The 19,609-nt window shown below is 31.8% G+C and overlaps 1 protein-coding gene across 3 annotated transcripts in view; it reads left to right on the top strand.

Annotated features, from left to right (window-relative positions):
* Positions 1–19,609, top strand: part of Pgant9 (polypeptide N-acetylgalactosaminyltransferase 9) — a 1,578,943-nt gene that overhangs the window by 1,428,496 nt on the left and 130,838 nt on the right. For 2 of the 3 annotated variants that reach the window (XM_069821989.1, XM_069821973.1), the window contains exon 9: positions 17,508–17,656. The exons of the other annotated variant lie outside the window; for it this stretch is intronic. In XM_069821989.1, the coding sequence (XP_069678090.1) occupies positions 17,508–17,656 (149 nt within the window). The remainder of the gene's footprint in view (positions 1–17,507; positions 17,657–19,609) is intronic. 3 annotated transcript variants of the gene reach the window in all.

The following is a 19,609-nucleotide window of genomic DNA, read 5'->3' as shown; positions in this document are numbered from 1 at the left end:
ATTAAGATTAATGCGCTAATAATTGTCTGCAATTGTCAATTTTATAAAAATGAATTTATCAGTTAAATAAAATGAGAAAACCATGTAACTAAAAATGTAAGAATTAATTATGCAATGTGATTACTATTCAACATGGTTCATTAATTTAATTCTTAAATTATTATTAAAATACGTTAAAATAATTAAAACAGTTGTATGAACACATCAGTAACCCCGAAATATGTTTCACAAAAGAAGAACAGTCTCTTCAGGAAATGTGTTTATACAACTGAAGAGTTCGCGGGAAAAACTATGAATGTCACATTTCTGTTAAGGATTACATAATCATCTAATTGAGTCTATAACTGCAAGATGTAGTGCTGTTTCTATAGAAAGTAAAGGAAAGGATTACTATATTCGTGGTGATAATTCTTCTTTTTACCATTTTTCATAAGAACAACATTAAATTTCGCAGTGATCCCTTGAATTAGATAATGACATCAACCGTAAGAAAACTGTGACATTCCTCGTTTTTCCCGCGAACTCTTCAACTGTTTTAATTATTTTATTGTATTTTAGTAAAATTTTAAGAATTAAAAATTTAAGTTAATAAAACGAAGACCGTGTCATTTCAAGGGAAAGACCCATTACGTGCAAAAAATTGCAGTAGGAGGTCAAATTTTAGAAGAAATGATATATTTTAACTATTTAGATTATGATTTTACTTATGACTGTGACAGGTATTAAACTACACCGATACCAAATCATGTGTGGAACGATTAAACGGACGGTAAAAAATACGAAGGACACACACAAAGTTCTGTAAGCTGATAGCGGTCCCCCCTTTTCTTTACGGACGTCAATCGTGGACATTCAGACAAAAAAACTTTTAAAAATTATCGAAACAGCAGAAATGAAATTTCTACGAACTGTGAAAGGCTGCTCAAGTATAGATAGAATTCTTAACGACAATATAAGAAATTCTTTAAGCATATATAGAATCAAAGATAAAATCTTACAACACAGTCGAAACTTGAAAGATCATCTGGGAAGATGGATGGATTAAGAATACCAAAATTAGCCTTAAATTACAGACCATTAGGAAGAAGACAAGTGTGGCACCTTAGATTGCGATGGAATTGAGACCGGAAAAGGACCAAGAGCTTAAATTCGTGTGAAGCAAAATAGGAATTATTATTGTGTACCTGATAGCGATCATAATATGTAAAGACAATTTTTCATTGTCTCGAAATATAATTTAGTAAAACTTTTTCAACCTCTACTTCTCTGTCAGTAACTATAAACCCCAATGATAGAACGATAGACGAAAATGAAGTTTTTTAACTTGTGCAAAAATGATAGGTAAATGCTGTCTAAATGTACGACATTCACAAGCAGGTGATTTTATCATACATCCAACATTTTCTCCATAATAAATAAGTTTTGTTAAGCAATTTCCTTGTCCTTAATAACTTTCGCCCTCTACTGGATTTAAACCTTGCATCTGAAAGTCGTTTACTAATGCCATGCGTAAAAAAAATATCGTAAAACTAGGTAATTTATTTTCATTTCAGTCAAAATTGATAATTTACCTCATATTCAACCTGTTTTCACAAGTATATTTTTATTATGAGTTTGCTAGTTCGTATCTGCCCTTAAGAGTCGCATTTTATTGAATTGTTCTTTCAAGACTGTCGCAATTTCTAAAAGATCAATATTCCTTTTTATTGTGTCGCTGAGTAGTTTCGACATCACTGAAAGCAAGTAGGCTAGGCATATACTCATAGTCCTCCGTGTATACAGGCAACTACTTTTACACATAATGCGTGTTGCATGTATTATCATTAATCACAAAAGCTTTCACGTCTTGTATCTTCGAAATATTACGTAGAAACAGCTTTTATGTTTCTTTCGTTTCATATGCATTACAATACATATATTCTAGAAGTTAATAGATTGTAAAGGAGATGACAGGGGGAATTGGAAGTGATTGAAAATTGGAGATGGAAATGAAAGGTTACGAATATAGGTCGTGTTTGTACAATTCAGGGAAATTTTAAAGGATTATAAGGGAAATAAATATAAAAAATGAAAAGAAAGATGACGTTGACAAAGTATAAAAATTCCAATTGATGTGCGGCACTATTCATCGAACACTTAAAAATAAAACAAGGAAGGCGACAAGAATGAAGCTCTGCAAAACGATGAGTACACCTATACTCTTATATGATTCAGAAACATAGGTTCATTTGAAGAGTATTCTTAATAAAGTAAGAAGTGTTGAAATGGCTTTTTGAAGAAAAACAGAAGGGCACACAACATTAGATCACATAAAGAATGAATATATTCGGAAATAATTACAGATTTATAGACTTAATGATAAAATAAAGAAATATCGCGAGAACTGGTTTCAGCACATGAACAGAATGCCGGACAAAAGACTACCCAAAATAGTGTTCCAATCCAAAGCAACAGGAACAAGGAATGTGGGAAGGCCGAACAGACGTTGGAAGGATAGACTGTGAAGCCGGAACAGGCGAATACTCCTACCCGTGAATTGAAGAAGAAGAAGAAGAAGAAGAAGGAGGAGGAGGAGGAGGAGGAGGAGTAAGCGGGATGAAGTACTTCCATATAAATAGACAAAAGAAATGCTGAAGCGATCATATTGGAAAGATGAGAAAGTTTTCAAGATAAAAGGGTAGACAGGCAATAGAGGGTATAATACTAGTATATTATAGTAGTACTAAATGTTATGTTTTATTTAACGACGCTCGCAACTGCCGAGGTTATATCAGCGTCGCCGGTGTGCCGGAATTTTGTCTCGCAGAAGCACACTTAAATGCCATCGACCTGGCCCGGGATCGAACCCGCAATCTCGGGCATAAAAGGCCTAGCAGTACTAGAAGTAAAAGAAAAATAAGGAGACAGAACACGTCGATGAAAGTTGTATTTGAAATTGTAATTATAAAGTTATGAGGAGCCCGAATACAGAGATGTGGTGGCGACCCATGTCATATCATATATCAAATTTAAAAGTAGAAATGTCATATATCATATCATATCATATCATATCATATCATATCATATCATATCATATATATATATATCATAATTGTTTTATAATTGAATATGTACAATAAGACTACAAACACTTCATCACTTTTTAACATAGTATAACAGGAACACTTGCATTGAACGTACTGGAGACTATGTCGTAAAGTGATGAAGTATTTGTAGTCTTATTGTACTGTACATATTCAATTAATAAAACAATTATTAAGGTACTTTTTGACACTCCCTCGTATATCATATCATATCATATCATATCATATCATATCATATCATATCATATCATATCATATCATATCATATCATATCATATCATATCATATCACGTGTATCATATCATATCTCGTATCGTATAATATCATATATATCATAATTGTTTTATACTTGAGTACAATAAGACTACAAACACTTCATCATTTTTCAACATAGTCCCCAGTACATTCAATGCAAGTGCCCCTATTATATTATGTTGTAAAGTGATGAAGTGTTTGTAGTCTTACTGTACATATTCAATTAATAAAACAATTATTAAGGTTACTTTTTGACTCTCCCTCGTATATCATATCATATCATATCATATCATATCATATCATATCATATCATATCATATCATATCTCGTATCGTATCATACCATATATCATATCGTATCATATCTAATCATATCATTATATATCATATCATATCATATCATATCATATCATATCACATCGTATATCAAATTTAAAAGTTTTGAAACCACTGCTATATGGTAATATAAAAGAAGTGAGACATACGAATTATTTGGAGAAGAACCGCATTTTATCCATTACAAATCCAGGAGAATTCTTTGAGATTCGAATGATTCATTTGAAATGTAGTTAGCTGATTGAACTGCTACTTGGTTCTGAACCGTGGTAAAGTCCAGTCGTCTTTAAGTTGTAAAGCTGTTAACGTAGAGTATAAACTGTGAAAGGTAACAAGTAAATTAGAAAGACGTATTTCATATATAACTCAGACGCAGAGAGCTCATTTGCACAGTACACCAGCACTCTAAAGCTCTTGCTTTCATAACCCAGCTTAAATATTTCTTAAGTGCTCGGTTATTTTCCATGCGAGCACATACGTACAAACCCCGTTGCGACATGTTACTCCACTCGACATAAAACACGCTGACGTAACACTTGACACGTTAGGGTTCTCTAAGGGCTCCGCTTCGCAGTAAACTGCGACGAATTTTCATGCCTTTGATGCAGACGACGCGTTTATGAACTTGATTATCTTAGGTGGAAGTAATTTCGTAAAATTGTTCAATGCTGCTTCTTTCCGAGATTGCGCAGATTTTCAGGAGCTGCAGTGGCGGATATCTATGACTATGCCTCGAGGAACAAGGCTGAAATTTGTTATGGTGTGATTGTTTAAATATTTCCACTACTTTAGATTTAATTTGGATTATATTTTGGAGTGGCATATACAGAGTGAACTGTTAGTAATGTAATTAATTTCAGGGGGCAGCAGTGTTCAAACAGTCTTAAAGAATTCATACCTTTTGTTTAATAACTATGAAAATACTTACTTACTTACTGGCTTTTAAGGAACCTGGAGGTTCATTGCCGCCCTCACATAAGCCCGCCATTGGTCCCTATCCTGAGCAAGATTAATCCATTCTCTATCATCATATCCCACCTCCCTCAAATCCATTTTAATATTACCTTTCCATCTACGTCTCGGTCTCCCTAAAGGTGTTTATCCCTCCGGCCTCCCAACTAACACTCTATATGCATTTCTGAATTCGCCCATACGTGCTACATGCCCTACCCATATCATACGTCTGGATTTAATGTTCCTAATTATGTTAGGTGAAGAATACAATGTGTGCAGTTCTGTGTTGTGTAACTTTCTCCATTCTCCTGTAACTTCATCCCTTTTAGCCCCAAATATTTTCCTGAGCACCTTATTCTTAAACACCCTTACCTATGTTCCTCTCTCAAAGTGAGAGTCCAAGTTTCACAACCATAAAGAACAACCGGTAATATAACTGTTTTATAAATTCTAACTTTCAGAGTTTTTGACAGCAGACTGGATGATAAAAGCTTTTCAACCGAATAATAACAGGCATTTCCCATATTTATTCTGTGTTTAATTTCCTCCCGACTATCATTTATATTTGTTACTGTTGCTCCAAGATATTTGAACTTGTCCACCTCTTCAAAAGATAAATATCCAGTTTTTATATTTCCATTTCGTACAATATTCTCGTCACGAGACATAATCATATACTTTGTCTTTTCGGGATTTACTTCCAAACCTATCTCTTTACTTGCTTCCAATAAAATTCCCGTGCTTTCCCTAATCGTTTGTGGATTTTCTCCTAACATATTCACGTCATCCGCATAGACAAGCAGCTGATGTAACCCGTTGAATTCCAAACCCTCTCTGTTATCCTGGACTTTCCTAATGGCATACTCTAGAGCAAAGTTAAAAAGTAAAGGTGATAGTGCATCTCCTTGCTTTAGCCCACAGTGAATTGCAAACGCATCTGACAGAAACTGACCTATACGGACTCTGCTGTATGTTTCACTGAGATACATTTTAATTAATCGAACTGGTTTCTTGGGAATACCGAATTCAGTAAGAATATCATATAAAACTTCTCTCTTAACCGAGTCATATGCATTTTTGAAATCTATGAATAACTGATGCACTGTACCCTTATACTCCCATTTCTTCTCCAATATCTGTCGAATACAAAATATCTGGTCAATAGTTGATCTATGACGCCTAAAACCACACTGATGATCCCCAATAATTTCATCTACATATGGAGTTAACCTTCTCAAAAGAATATTGGACAAAATTTTGTACGACGTCAACAAAAGTGATATTCCTCGAAAGTTACTACAGTTAGTAACTATGAAAATACAATTCAAAATTATTTAGATTTTTATATATGAATTTTATTAATACAATATAATAAATTTGTCTTAATTTAAGAACATTAAAGTCTGAAAACAATTTTTGAGATGGAAAATCAATAGGTTTATAAAGACATATTTTAATTATTTTCTTCTGTAATAAATAGAGTGGATTAAAACTGGTTTTAAATAAGCTACCCCATCCTATAATTTCTATACATAAATACCGATTGAAATAAAGTTAACTTACTGACAAGTAATTCCTCAATAAAACAAAATAATATATTATTTTACGTAATTTATTACAAAGTTAATTAACGTGTTGGTTCAATTTTAAATGACTGTCGAAAATTATGCCTGAATATTTAATTTCAGAGGATTCCTTAATAATCGGACATTTACATTGTATAAGGCAGGGATAGAGAACTGACGAGAGAGGGGAGTGGAAAGCATGGGGAAAGCGTTGGTTCCCCGTCCACAGTCCACCGGCGTTGAATGACGTATAGACTGTGGCCTGTACGCAATCACATAAGACAGACACTGAATACAAATCCCCTCCCCTACGAAGTCAATGACGCTGAGATGGGAGGAAGGGGTGAGTGACGTATCCCATGAGTGACGTAACGCCAGAATTGTCCCCAAGTTCTGCAAGCCTGGTTGAAGGCAACAATCAGAGTTATGTAATTTAATACTTAATATAGATGTAGAAGGTTTGTTACATTGATACCTTGAATCCTGCAGTATTAAAAAAATGATGATAAAGACTGTTTCTTTTAGTTACCGAAGCTAGTTTTAGTTTTTATCTTTAGATTTTATGCGTCTTGTTATTCATATCCAGTTGTTTTGCAAATATTTTCGCACATAATGTTCCATGAATTTGCAGTACTTTACTGAACGTCCTGTGAAGTGATCCCAGCATTTATCTACGTCGTTTCCTACGAATTTTGGTTTATCGGAGCATTTTTATTTTTCATAGAAATGGAATTTTGAAAATTTAAAAAGAAATCTCCCGGACGAAAGATTGATTACAGGATATGTGCCTAAAACCATTTAGAGTGCTAAATATTTTCAGTGCGTTGTGAAGTTCTCAATTACTTTCATAATTACATTGAATAATACCATATTGTTTCCATAGAAATATAACCATTATTATTTAGAAGTACACTTGTCAAAATAAACGCAGTACATCCCACAATTATATCTTGGATAGGTTTCATTTTTGTATATTCAAATAAAGAATTTCAGCTCAATGGAAATGTAAAATCTGAAAACACATACCTAAAGTTGAATGTCATTATTTTGTAGAGTAAATAGGTGATTATTCGTTCATCTAGGTCTTATTTTAATAAATTTCAATGCTTTAAAAAAATATCTAGAGTTTTGAATAGCCTTGCACATAATGAGATTCCCCTTTCATATCACTTCTCATAACATTAATATTACGTTGTGACGTATGTATCAGAAATGAATATTTAGAATAATACTTTGGTCTAGTATAATAGAGAAAAAATAAGTTATTCTTTCATGAAGGAAGAAATTTTCTTTTATACAGAGTTTCCGTTTTCTTTCTTCGCTAGGTGTTATACTTAATATGACCACAACTGAATCTCTTAATATGACCACAACTGAATCTCAGTACATAAAGGAATTTACAGAAATGTCTCACAGTTTAAAAATGTCATCTTTTAAATATTGTAGATTTATACACTTTTAATTAAATATGAAACAACATTATGTTTATTTTAAAATGTGAAATTACTTTAAACTGTAACTTTATGTCAACAATTTGATGTTTCAGTGTTAGAGTGAGCTATCCCAAATATAAATGAACTTCAATTGCGTTATGTTGTTCAAAATTATCCATTTTTATTGCTATGATACAAATACTTTTACTAATAGAAACTTTTGCAATACAAAACATACTATGAAAATATCGTAAGTCCAAACGAAACTAAATTTATTACCTTGTGTAGATATATATTAAAAAATTAATAAAATCAGATGAATTTGTTTTATCAGATAACTTTCTCCTCAATTACTCACTCACTCACTGAACCATTCTGTCATATTTCATGTGTATATTTCAAAATGATAATCTGAAAATCAATTTTAAATGTATTAAATTCAGAGTTAAATGTGTCCATGTCGTATGTACTAGATTCAGTCTGCACAAAGTGCAGAAAATTCTTTGAAATTAAAATGTTATAAAGTTACAAATGTTATTTTCAGGTATATTCTTTACTATGTATAAAAATCATTGTTTTTATTACAGGATCTAAAATGATGGCCGAGGAAAAGGTTTTCTATTTTTCTCTTACAAATCAAAGTTCCTATTTTTCATTCTTATGTGACTAATAAATTTCTTACTTAAAATTATATTGAGATACTCTTTTTATAACAATATGCAAAATTAAGCCACATTTCTCTGGAATTTACAAATACAATTTAGAAAACACTCGAGCATTTTCCTCCTACATAATATTGTCTTACATCGTTCACAATTTGTAGAGTTCCAGTAATCTGATGTCAGCTCTGATGTTGATGGATATTCAGGTATATCACAAAGATGTTATACTTATAAGTACGTTGGGCATAGAATTTATAGCTCTAAATTGTTTATACTTAATCTTTTAATTTTGAAATTTTTAACCACTCGAATTCTAGACTCCAAAATAATTGTGTTGTGTATTATTTACAAGCAACTAAGTAAAATGATACATTTAAATATTACGTTATTGCATTCAAGACCATGTTGTAATATTCTGTTATTTTGCACATTTATAAATACTGAATTAGGCTATCTGTAAACAACATGCCAATTTATATGTTGAAAAATAGGCTATGCTTATTAAATAGTAACAATTTCTCATCAGATAACAGGAACTGATTTGTAAGATAAAAGTACAAAGAACCTTCATCTCTGTCAAATTTTGAGAAATATTCTTTCCTAACAGTGTGTTTTTTATGTTTCTACTTTGAACACTGTACATTTCAATCTCAACTGTGGGTGTGTCACAAAAGTGTGTTTGTGTGATGATATGTAATATGTTTATTTATGTTTTCCGCTTTTCTTTCAGCTTTTATGTTGATGTTGCTATTTCGTTTGCTTTATTTTGTTTGATTTTGGTTGTATTTGTGTTTTTCTGATTAACAATACACTTAGAGCACGTTTATACTGTATCAAGACAAATTTCTGAAATTTTTGACGCTGGTTGTATATTTGAAGTATGAAAGATAATAGTAATCATACTTTTGGAATGAAATTGAATGATAGTGAAAAAGATAAACTATTTTAGAAGTAATTTTAAAATTCTCTACTCATACTATTATACTGGATGAACAGTATAGAGCAGCACAGGTTTCACGGCTCTTAGCCTGCCGGCCTGCTGGCCGTATATGCGCGCGGAGGTCGCACGAAGCCGACTAAGAGCCGTGAAACCTGTTCTGCTCTATACTGTTCACGCAGTATTATGTTATAAACAGGTAGTGTTACGAAACTAATTGCAATTTCTTGCAATCTGACACTAAAAAAATCTATTATTATTTTTCAGAAATATCATAACATTGAAGTTTGGAGAATTTGTGCTGCCGTCTTAGGAACTTACAGTTTATTTTCAGCACATAAACAGTTTCCAACATTCGTAATAATATTATTGTCTCTTATATATTATCCTTATTAATTCTTATATTTAATACCAGCAAATATACTGATGTCTAAATTTCAGATGGTTTTATGTTGATTTGTTTTTGTTTTTGCTTTATGTTGGTTTAAATGTAATTTATGTATCATATTATGTGTTTGTGCTCGTTTACTACTAAATTTCACTAAAAAATTACGTACAATTTCCAACCATTGGACACGATATCTCGACAGACTCTTCAAACTACTTTCTCATCCTCCTTATATAATTTAACGTTACTTTGTTGGTATATAATTCGTTACATATTAAAGATCAGATAACGCTATGGCCAATTTCTTACTTATTACATTATTTTACTTAAATAGCACATATTACTATGCTCGAAATGAAATAACTTATACATTTATTTGTTTATTGAAACGCCAAAATCTTAGTGTAGTAGTTTTTATTGTGACGAAACTCCTTACGTGAAAATTTAAACCTCCAACCTATGTTTATTTTACACAAATTTGTAACTATTTACCGTACTTCATTATCTTCAAATAATAAATATTTTTATAACATTATGTCTGTAAAGGAAGAGCCAAGTTGGTATAATCACATTGCATCATTTTCACATTTCGTTGGAATAGTTCTGAAAGTTTCAATTTGACGAGCTTTAACATGTCTTGCATTTTATTTAGCTGTACTACATTATATTCTGCAAAGTTACCAACATAATTCGAAATCTGAATAAATCTGAGATACCAGAATCAAGAATCAATTGAATTTTAATGTGTCATTAAAAGATATAAATTATTGAACAAAATTCCATAGTAGATTAAAATCAGCTTTATCCATAAAATGTTTTTACTTTATTTATATTACTTCTTGTAATATTCTGCATTACTAAAGAACGTCTCACTATTTAAATATTCTACATACTTTCGTGTAAAAAGCTATAATTTTTTATTTACTTAGTTCTATCCTCGTAAAAAATTGTGACATACCATAAGAGGCTCATTACGAAATTGATTAAAGAATTACATTGTAAGAAATAACAGGAACGAAACTTTAGTACATATAATGTGCTAGCTTCTGTTCTTGGATGTAGTTTATAAGTATTTTAACTTAATATTAAAAATGTCTCCACTGCGTCGATAAGTCTTACTGGTTCCATCTTCGAAAACATACATGTAACAGAAGCTCAGTACTATATTTAAATTATCATTTAGATGCTTGGAAGATGTAAAACTACTTTGAAAGCTGCTTTATACCAATTGAAGAAAAGTAATTCACGTCAAGTTTTGTCTGCTCAAACGAGATAGCGTCATCGGTTGAAATCAGTACGGAACATTAATGAATGGTTTGTTTTCCAAAACCTGCTATTTTGCTCAAAAACAGATTTTGACCCAATAACATAATAAACATATTTCTTACATTATGAATCCAATGCTACAGTTATTTTTTTGCTAATTCCTGTTATTTTTACTGAAAAATTTGTTTCAATGCATGATTTATTCTCCGAAACCTTCTATTTTTTTTTTTTTCAGGTCAAAGCCTATTATCTTGTATTTTAATTTATAAATTGTTGGCAAACTATGAAGTATTCTAATACATTTAGTACAATCATATAATGATATAAAATATCTGTGTGATAAGAACAAACATGCATTTTTAAAATTGGTTCGTATATTTCAAAGCCAACAATTTTTCTCCTTCCCGTAAAAATTGTTGAAAGTGAAATAGCAGGTTTTGAAAAAAAAAAAAACCTTGTGTAACATTGTAAACACGAAGTAGCTTCATGAATTCTTGAAGTTCACACGTACAGTATGTTTTCCATTTCCTTCAAAACAGTTATTTCGCAAAAGTTCATACCTTCGACAGTCATTATACTATTATTGGAATAAATTAGGATAGCCACTTTATTTAACCATTTTTGAACCTGGATTTATATTCTAAATAATGTACATCGCATTGCTGGAGTGATTTTAGAATAGATTTCATTGCATGAAAACAAATGTAAATCGGTCGGCACTGAGTTGAGAAATAAGGAAAACATTTGTGTGTACACTTTCACGAAAATAAACAGTTTGCTGGGTATTGTGACTGAGAAGTCAATCGTTTCGTGTTTTTTTTTGTCAGATAACGATTTCGTTCCATTTATATCTCTGACGGTGAGAGATATTGATGTGTATTTCTTTATTTATAGCTCGTACTTGTGATATTTATTGGAAATATCGAATATGATTATCGAAAAACACTTCTAGTATGACATTCTTTTACTTCAGTTCAGTCGAAAATATATTTTGTTTCGAAGAAATGATATCTATTCAAAAGTTTATCTCTCTTTTTGAGTCATACAAAATACACCACATTTCGTTCCCTGTCGTTGTGTTGTTTTAGGAAGTTTCCTTTATCAGCCAAATCAGTAAGCTTTTCTGCCAGCGCTATTTATCGTTTTTTTTTATTGGTCGTAAGGTTTAGAAGATCTTAATATTGACAAAAACTAGTTTTGGACAAGATTATGGTATCTTGAAACTAAAATTCTAACTCTAGATACGATTTCCTGTACAATTATCATTCTGTTTATTCTTTGTGTTAATCGATCACTTTACGATAGATATCAGGTTATTCTTGACCAGTTTGTAGTATCATAGCCAGAGAAGACATCAAAGTATGAGGACGACTCTTCCAAATAAAAAAAACTAGAAGTCTAACTTTCGATAGTTCTAAACTGTCACTTACTAACATTCATATCTGAATGGAAAGACACCATATAGATACAAAATTTGTATTAATAACTGAACGTGGGTAGTTCAGGACAAATTTGTAGCTGATGGCCTCATTCAATGATAAACATATTTACCGAATATATAGGATGAACCGTAAGTAATGTCATTAATTTCAGGGAGTTATTCTTTGAGATATTTCAAACAAAAAACTTTAATACAATTTTGTTTATTTTTGCTTTCTTTCCGAGATAAAATTTTGTTTGGTATAAAATATTTCATAGCGTGTTTTGGGAAAGCCATCGATTTAATTCCCAATATTGTCAGTCAATTTAAGAGAGCAGTGTGTTATGATAATAAATTATAGGAAGAATTTTAGTTTCGTCCTTTAAATGTGCAGAAATTTGACCCAAACAAATAAAACTTTTCGTTCTGGAAAAGAACTTTTCAAAGTTACATTTGCTCGAATTAAATTTCTGCACATTTAAGGAACAAAACTTAAATTCTTTCAACCATTTATTGTCATAGTACACGGCTCTCTTAAATTGACTGAGTACATTGGGAATGCAATCATTGACTTTCCCGAAACATTGTATGAAATGTTTCATATAAAATCATTTTAATCTCGAAAAGTAAGGAAAAACGATACAATTTTTTAACTTTTTTTGTTTGAAATTTCTCAAAGAATAACCCCTTGAAATTAATGACCAGGGAAAGGATTTATATGTAAATACATATTTACTTATAAAGCTAATATAATTTATATTTTGCATTATCTTTATGTTTCACAATGTGTAGGGTTGAAAAATCCTACTTTTATTTTCCATATTTTTCCATATTTTAGAGTTTAGTACATATTTTCGTTAATTTCCATATATTTTCCATATTTCATATAAAACAGTCCATATTATATTAGGTTTAACAATAAAACAAAACAAAATTCCATTAACTTTTAAAAATACATTTCAACAATAGAGATTTAAACACATGTTCAGTAATCCCTTTAACATCAGAGTTATTTGAAAATTAGCAGTCCTATCAACAATGGGAAAGTAAGTTACAAAACTGTATTAATTTAATTTAAAATTTTTAACAGACTTCAGTTGTGCAGCTCAACAGTTAAATGCCAGTCAGAGTACACATAGGTTCAGTTTTGTAAATCATACTATAAAGACGGTAAATATGCCAAAAGTACGTCATTCAGTCAATTTAAAATCAAAACTAACAAGTTACATTTCAGAATTTAAAGAAGATGGTTTATCAACTGACAATAAAATATTATTTTGTAATTTGTGTCAGTGTGCAGTATCATCTACACAAAAGTTCCTGGTGCAACAACACATTACAACTAGTAAACATCAGGCCAACAAACAACTAAATTCCAAGCAGAGACAATTGTTTTTAACACAACCAACAACATCGAATGTAAGATCTGAGTTTAACATCGACCTGTGCCGTTCTCTCATCTCTGCTGATATTCCTCTCTACAAACTAAAGAATAAGGTCTTCAGGGAATTCCTTGAAAAATATACTCAACATACAATCCCGGATGAGTCAACACTTAGGAAGACGTATGCTCCATCCATCTACGATGAGACAATACAGAAGATAAGAGATGAAATTAAAGATAGTTCAATTTGGGTTTCCATTGATGAGACTCCCGACAAAGAAGGTAGACTTGTTGGTAATGTAGTTATCGGTTTGTTAAGTGAACAATATTCTGAACGAATTCTTTTACATTGTGATGTTCTAGAAAAGTGCAATAACAAAACTATAGTTAAACTGTTCAACGAAGCTATGGGTATCCTGTGGCCAAAGGGTATTATGTACGATAATGTGTTATTCTTTATTAGCGATGCTGCCCCTTATATGGTCAAAGCTGGACAAGCATTATCTGTTGTATATCCTAAATTGACTCATTTTACTTGTGTGGCGCATGCATTTCATCGTGTGGCAGAAGTGGTCAGAGACAATTTCCCTAAAGTAGATTTGTTGATTTCATCAGTGAAAAAAGTATTTCTCAAAGCTCCCAGTAGAGTTAACGTGTTGAAAGAAATGTACCCTGAAATTCCATTGCCACCAAAGCCAATTTTAACTAGATGGGGTACATGGCTAGAAGCAGTTGAATATTATGCCGAACATATAGACTATATTAACAATGTTCTCCTTGCATTGGACTCTGAAGATGCAGTCTCAATTGATACTGCGAAAACAGTTACCTGTGACATAAGTGTGAAGAATGACTTAGCTCACATTCAGCATACATTTTCATGCATCATAAAAACGCTCAAAAGTCTCCAAAATAGGCACCTTTCACTATCTGAAAGTTTTGAAATTATAAATAGTACTGTGGAACAACTGAATCGTGGTAGAGGTAAAGTTGCAGATGCAGTAAGAGCTAAGGTGGACACTGTACTTTCAAAAAACCCTGGATATGAAGAACTACAAAAGGTTGTTGCTGTGATGAGTGGTGAATCAACAGTGAAGATTAACTTGGACTTATCCCCAGCAGACATTGTGAAATTGAATTATGTACCAGTTACTTCTTGTGACGTCGAACGCTCTTTTAGTCAGTATAAATCTATCCTCAGAGACAATAGAAGAAGATTCACTTTTCAGCACTTGAAAGAAATGTTTGTAACCTATTGTTATGGTAACAGACAATAAAAATTGTGTTTTGTTGAAACTACATTGGAAGATAAGGTACGTCCATTATATTTTTTGTTTAGTTTGATTAAAATGTACCAATATTTAACGTACATAGTCATTTTTTTATAATTTTAAGTCCATATTTAATTCCATATTTTGGTAAAAATCCATATTTAATTCCATATTTTGGTAAAAATAACTACATATATATTTACATATTTCATATATTTTTAGTCCATATAAATCCGTTCCCTGTTAATGACATTACTTACGGTTCATTCTGTATAGACAAGGAGTAGAAACTATGAGAATAGTAACTCTCAAGATTAAAAGATAAAGTCTCTCTGAGACCGAAGTGGATGATCCTAACATTGTCACAAAGACTCTGAGATCTATCCGAAGATTATAATGTTACACATTGAGAGGTGTACAGAATTACAAGGATTGGCTTGCACGGTACTTTATATCGTCACATTCGCAACTCTGATCTAAAATATTGTCTTTAACATTTTAGCTTTTATTATGAAACGGAACGCTCCACTCATAATCTTTGGTTTTTTAAGTACATTATATTATTGCATGCTTGTTAATGTCTCTCACGATGATCTCTGGAGCAAAACACAAAACTTGATGTTTGTACATTGTTTACTTGTGGAAGTTTTCAAGTACGATGTAGTTGTGCGTGTGATACAAAACAACCCACTCCTGTTGTCCACTCACAGATTACGACATGTCAGCAATTTGCATGACATTATGTAACTTGTGTTACCAACATTTGGCGTGGTGAAGTGTTCGTAGTTCATCTCGCCACCTGCGGGAACTTTTCACAACTAATTCGTAGTAGTAAACTAAACTATACAGTATTCAAGGAGTATTGTACAATAAAAATGTAAATTTGATTTGCAGAATTATATTTTATTCTTAATTAATTGTCATCACTTTAACATCTGTAATAAATATAAGTTAGATGCATGCGTCGTGGATACGACAGCTCGATCTGTGCCCAATAAGTGCATTTGGCTTCTTTGTATTAGCACAATGCGGCATGGAGGTCGCTAGAATTTTCTGTGCATATTTCCCTGTTATAAGTTATTAATTTAAATTATATAGGCCACCGGCTTAGCTCAGTCGGCTGAGGCACTAGTCTGCGGATTTGAAGTTTCGCTCGGGCGTGGGTTCGATTCCCGCTTAGGCTGATTAACTGATTTGGTTTTTCCCAAGGTTTTCCTAATCGTAAGGCGATTGTTAGATAATCTATGGCGAATACTCGCCAAATACCATCTTGCTATTACCAATCCCATCGACGCTAGATAACCTAGCAGTTGATACGTTTTAGTTAAATAACCAAGTTAAAAAACATACAGAACTGCTATAATGGTTACATTTTTTAAAGGCAGTGACAGTTGTTGATTAGAAACGATCCTAACAGTCATTCTCAGAAATTGATCTCATTTTTATCTGTGAAAACTAGCTGTAATTTTTAGAAATAAAGCAGATCTATTTTGTTTGTGTGAGCTAGTGGCCTTCTTAGAAATGAAACAGCTATTTTTGTCTGTGAAAACATCGATATTTTCTAATAGATCTACACACATTTTGATTCAATGTTGTCAGTTGAGAATAGCATCAGGCGTACTGTAACTGTAGGAGTATTATAGATATAAATTTACGGAAAGAGGCAATAAAAGAGGAATTTAGGAGTGAAGCGAAGAGAAAGAGATAAGTACGTAAATAAATAGAGGATAGAATAATAAGGAAGTAATAAGTTATGTAAGTGTTGTAAAATAGAGAAAATGGAAATGTAGACGAATAATTTAGGAGCAAATAACTGTGAAAGAATGATTAAGAGTAGGTAGATTTGAGAATAGAGAATAAAATAAATAAATAATTTAAATTATTAACAAAAGGAATATGCTATATTTAATAGGAAAGCGAGAAAAGTAAGGAAAACAGTCTAAGTATGAGAGAGAATAGAAGAGGATAGATAGAGAAGGATGGATAACAATCCAGTTAAAACAAAAAAATAGGAAGTAATCAGGAAATACTTGGCAAATGAATATATTAACATAAAAGGATGTGAGTGTATATTAAAAGGATGATGGATCGAAAAGCAGAAATGTAAAGGCCCACCATAACTATGAATTGCAAAGTTGGCTGACAAATATCAAGTAGGACACACGTTTGGCACGAAAGTATTTGACAAGGCTATTTCAAATGCAACAGTGTACGGACGGCTGAGTGACCCAAGCAGTATGAAGCATTTCAGTTACATGTATGTGCTTAGATTAGGAACTGAACCAGTAAGAATTATGAAATGTTGGAGACTAACTAGAAGTTTGAAACGCGGCAAAAATACTACTCATTCCAAACATCATGAGAATCGAATATCTTAGAGCACATTCATAGCTGACGAGTTGATATTTTAACCGAAAAATCTAACTATAAATATTACATCAAAATAGTACATGAATAGATACAGGCTATCTCAATATACAACCATTGAAAGCAAAGTATAGCAAAAGAGTCATAGTCTTCGGTTTACTTGCTTGAAGAGTGTATTATATTGCAGGATGGCTTGAGCCTTTACTTGACCGCATAGCACGCGATCCAACCACAGTTGTCTGTCCTGTGATAGATGTTGTTGATGACACAACTCTGGAGTATCATTGGAGAGACTCGGGTGGTGTCAATGTAGGCGGGTTCGACTGGAACCTGCAGGTATTTCTATCCTTCCGTCAGTTTCAAGAGGCATTCTTCAATGTACATCTTCTGCTGTTTTTGTAGTGTTGATATAAGTTTATTTCTGAGAAACGTCATATAAATATTCATTATTAATAATGATATATCCGATTTTAGAATGTAATTACATTTTCTTATGTGATTTTGCATACCCGCTTCATATTTTATGTTTTTTTTTCGTTCTTTTCAATTTTTATCTTTAAAAGTTTCCTGTTTTCGAATTTGGGAGAAACTTCCCGCCATCTGGTAACTTAGGTCAGCAAAGTAAAACGGGAAATATATTAACTATGCCTGCCTTTCCTTTCCTTTAAATATATATATATATATATATATATATATATATATATATATATATATATGAAACATGAAAAGTCTGAAATCCCATAAGGGCAGCAGCTTGCTACATTAATGTAGGGCGAGCTGAAGGTCTACTACACTTGGGGAGCCCGTCAAAGAGAGCTTACACTATACACTTACAATCTAAACACACAAACAACTATGCAAACAGATTATCCAAACTAAACACACACCCAAAAACTATACAAACTAACATATAAATTATACAAACACACAAACTATCCAAAACTAAACATGCAGAGAAAAATACTGTATAAACTAACACATAAATTATGTAAAGAAAATACACAAACTATCCAAACTAAACACACACACACATACACATATAGAAAACTGTACAAATTAACGCAGAAATTATACAAACTAAACACACAAATAAACAAAACACACAAACTATCCAACCTAAACACACACAAAAAACTATATAAACTAACACATAAATTATACATATAAAGTAAAAACACAAACCCTCCAAACTAAACACACACACACAGAAAACTATACAAATTAACGTGTAAATTATACAAACTAAACACACAAACAAACTATCCTAACTGAACACACACACAAAAACAAGACATACATATTAATCAGTGGGTCGTCAGACGTACGTTATTTGGAGGTTCCTTTCCATAGTTCATCTACCAACAATTATTGAAATTAAAATTCAAAATCTTTGAAGTACAAAGCATCAAATTACTAATTCTTAGGAACTTTTCACATATTGTCCACTATCATTTATATATTCAAGAAAGATATCTTTGTGAATATGACAGTTTGGCATCAACTGAATTCCAAATTCTAATCTTAGTTTTTTTTTTTTTTTCAGTTAACTTATGACTATTTTATACAAAACTGTTCTATATTTAGGACCCCCTTGTTGTCACCCTGATTAGAGGACTGATGATTTAGCAAATAGCCTATTTCCTGCTTCCAATTGAAAATTGTAAAAAGCCATGCGTATATAATTTACGAAATTATTACACGATTGAGCACAGTTGACGCAGATTATTATTCAATTCATCATTAATTTCATATTATAAAAATTGTAGCTATTATTTTTTTTCCACTTAAATGAAAGTTCTCTAACAGACACTACTTGTTATTAACTTGTTATTGAGACCCTAATGACACAAGTATAGGCCATTTGGTATCTCGTGAAACCTACCTGTACGTAAGGGGAAAGAAGAAGTAGACTGGGAAGCTTCCCTCCCTCGCTACGCTTCGACTAACAGCCAAATAGCTCGTTTACCCCCACCATAAGATTCTTACTATGAGCTACGGCGTACACAAGCATTTGGTTTCACGAGATAACGAATGATCTATAACCTTACTTTACTCGTAATAGGCTTGTTAAAATTATAAATTTAATTAATTAAAATTTTTATGAGACAAAATCAAATAAATATTTATACTTTACTTTCATAAGTATGTAAGAACATAATTTACTGTACATATCTAATAAAATCCTTATCGATGACCTAGATCTAATACCACTATGTGATTTTTCCAAAATTTTCAGCAGAGACATAAAACTGTTTATTTATGCATTCTATCTATTTGAACCATTGAAGA

The sequence above is a fragment of the Periplaneta americana genome, chromosome 1 (assembly GCF_040183065.1).
Source record: "Periplaneta americana isolate PAMFEO1 chromosome 1, P.americana_PAMFEO1_priV1, whole genome shotgun sequence".
NCBI lineage: Eukaryota > Metazoa > Arthropoda > Insecta > Blattodea > Blattidae > Periplaneta > Periplaneta americana.
Note: the sequence above shows the minus strand (reverse complement) of the source record. Positions and strands in the feature narration are given on the sequence as shown.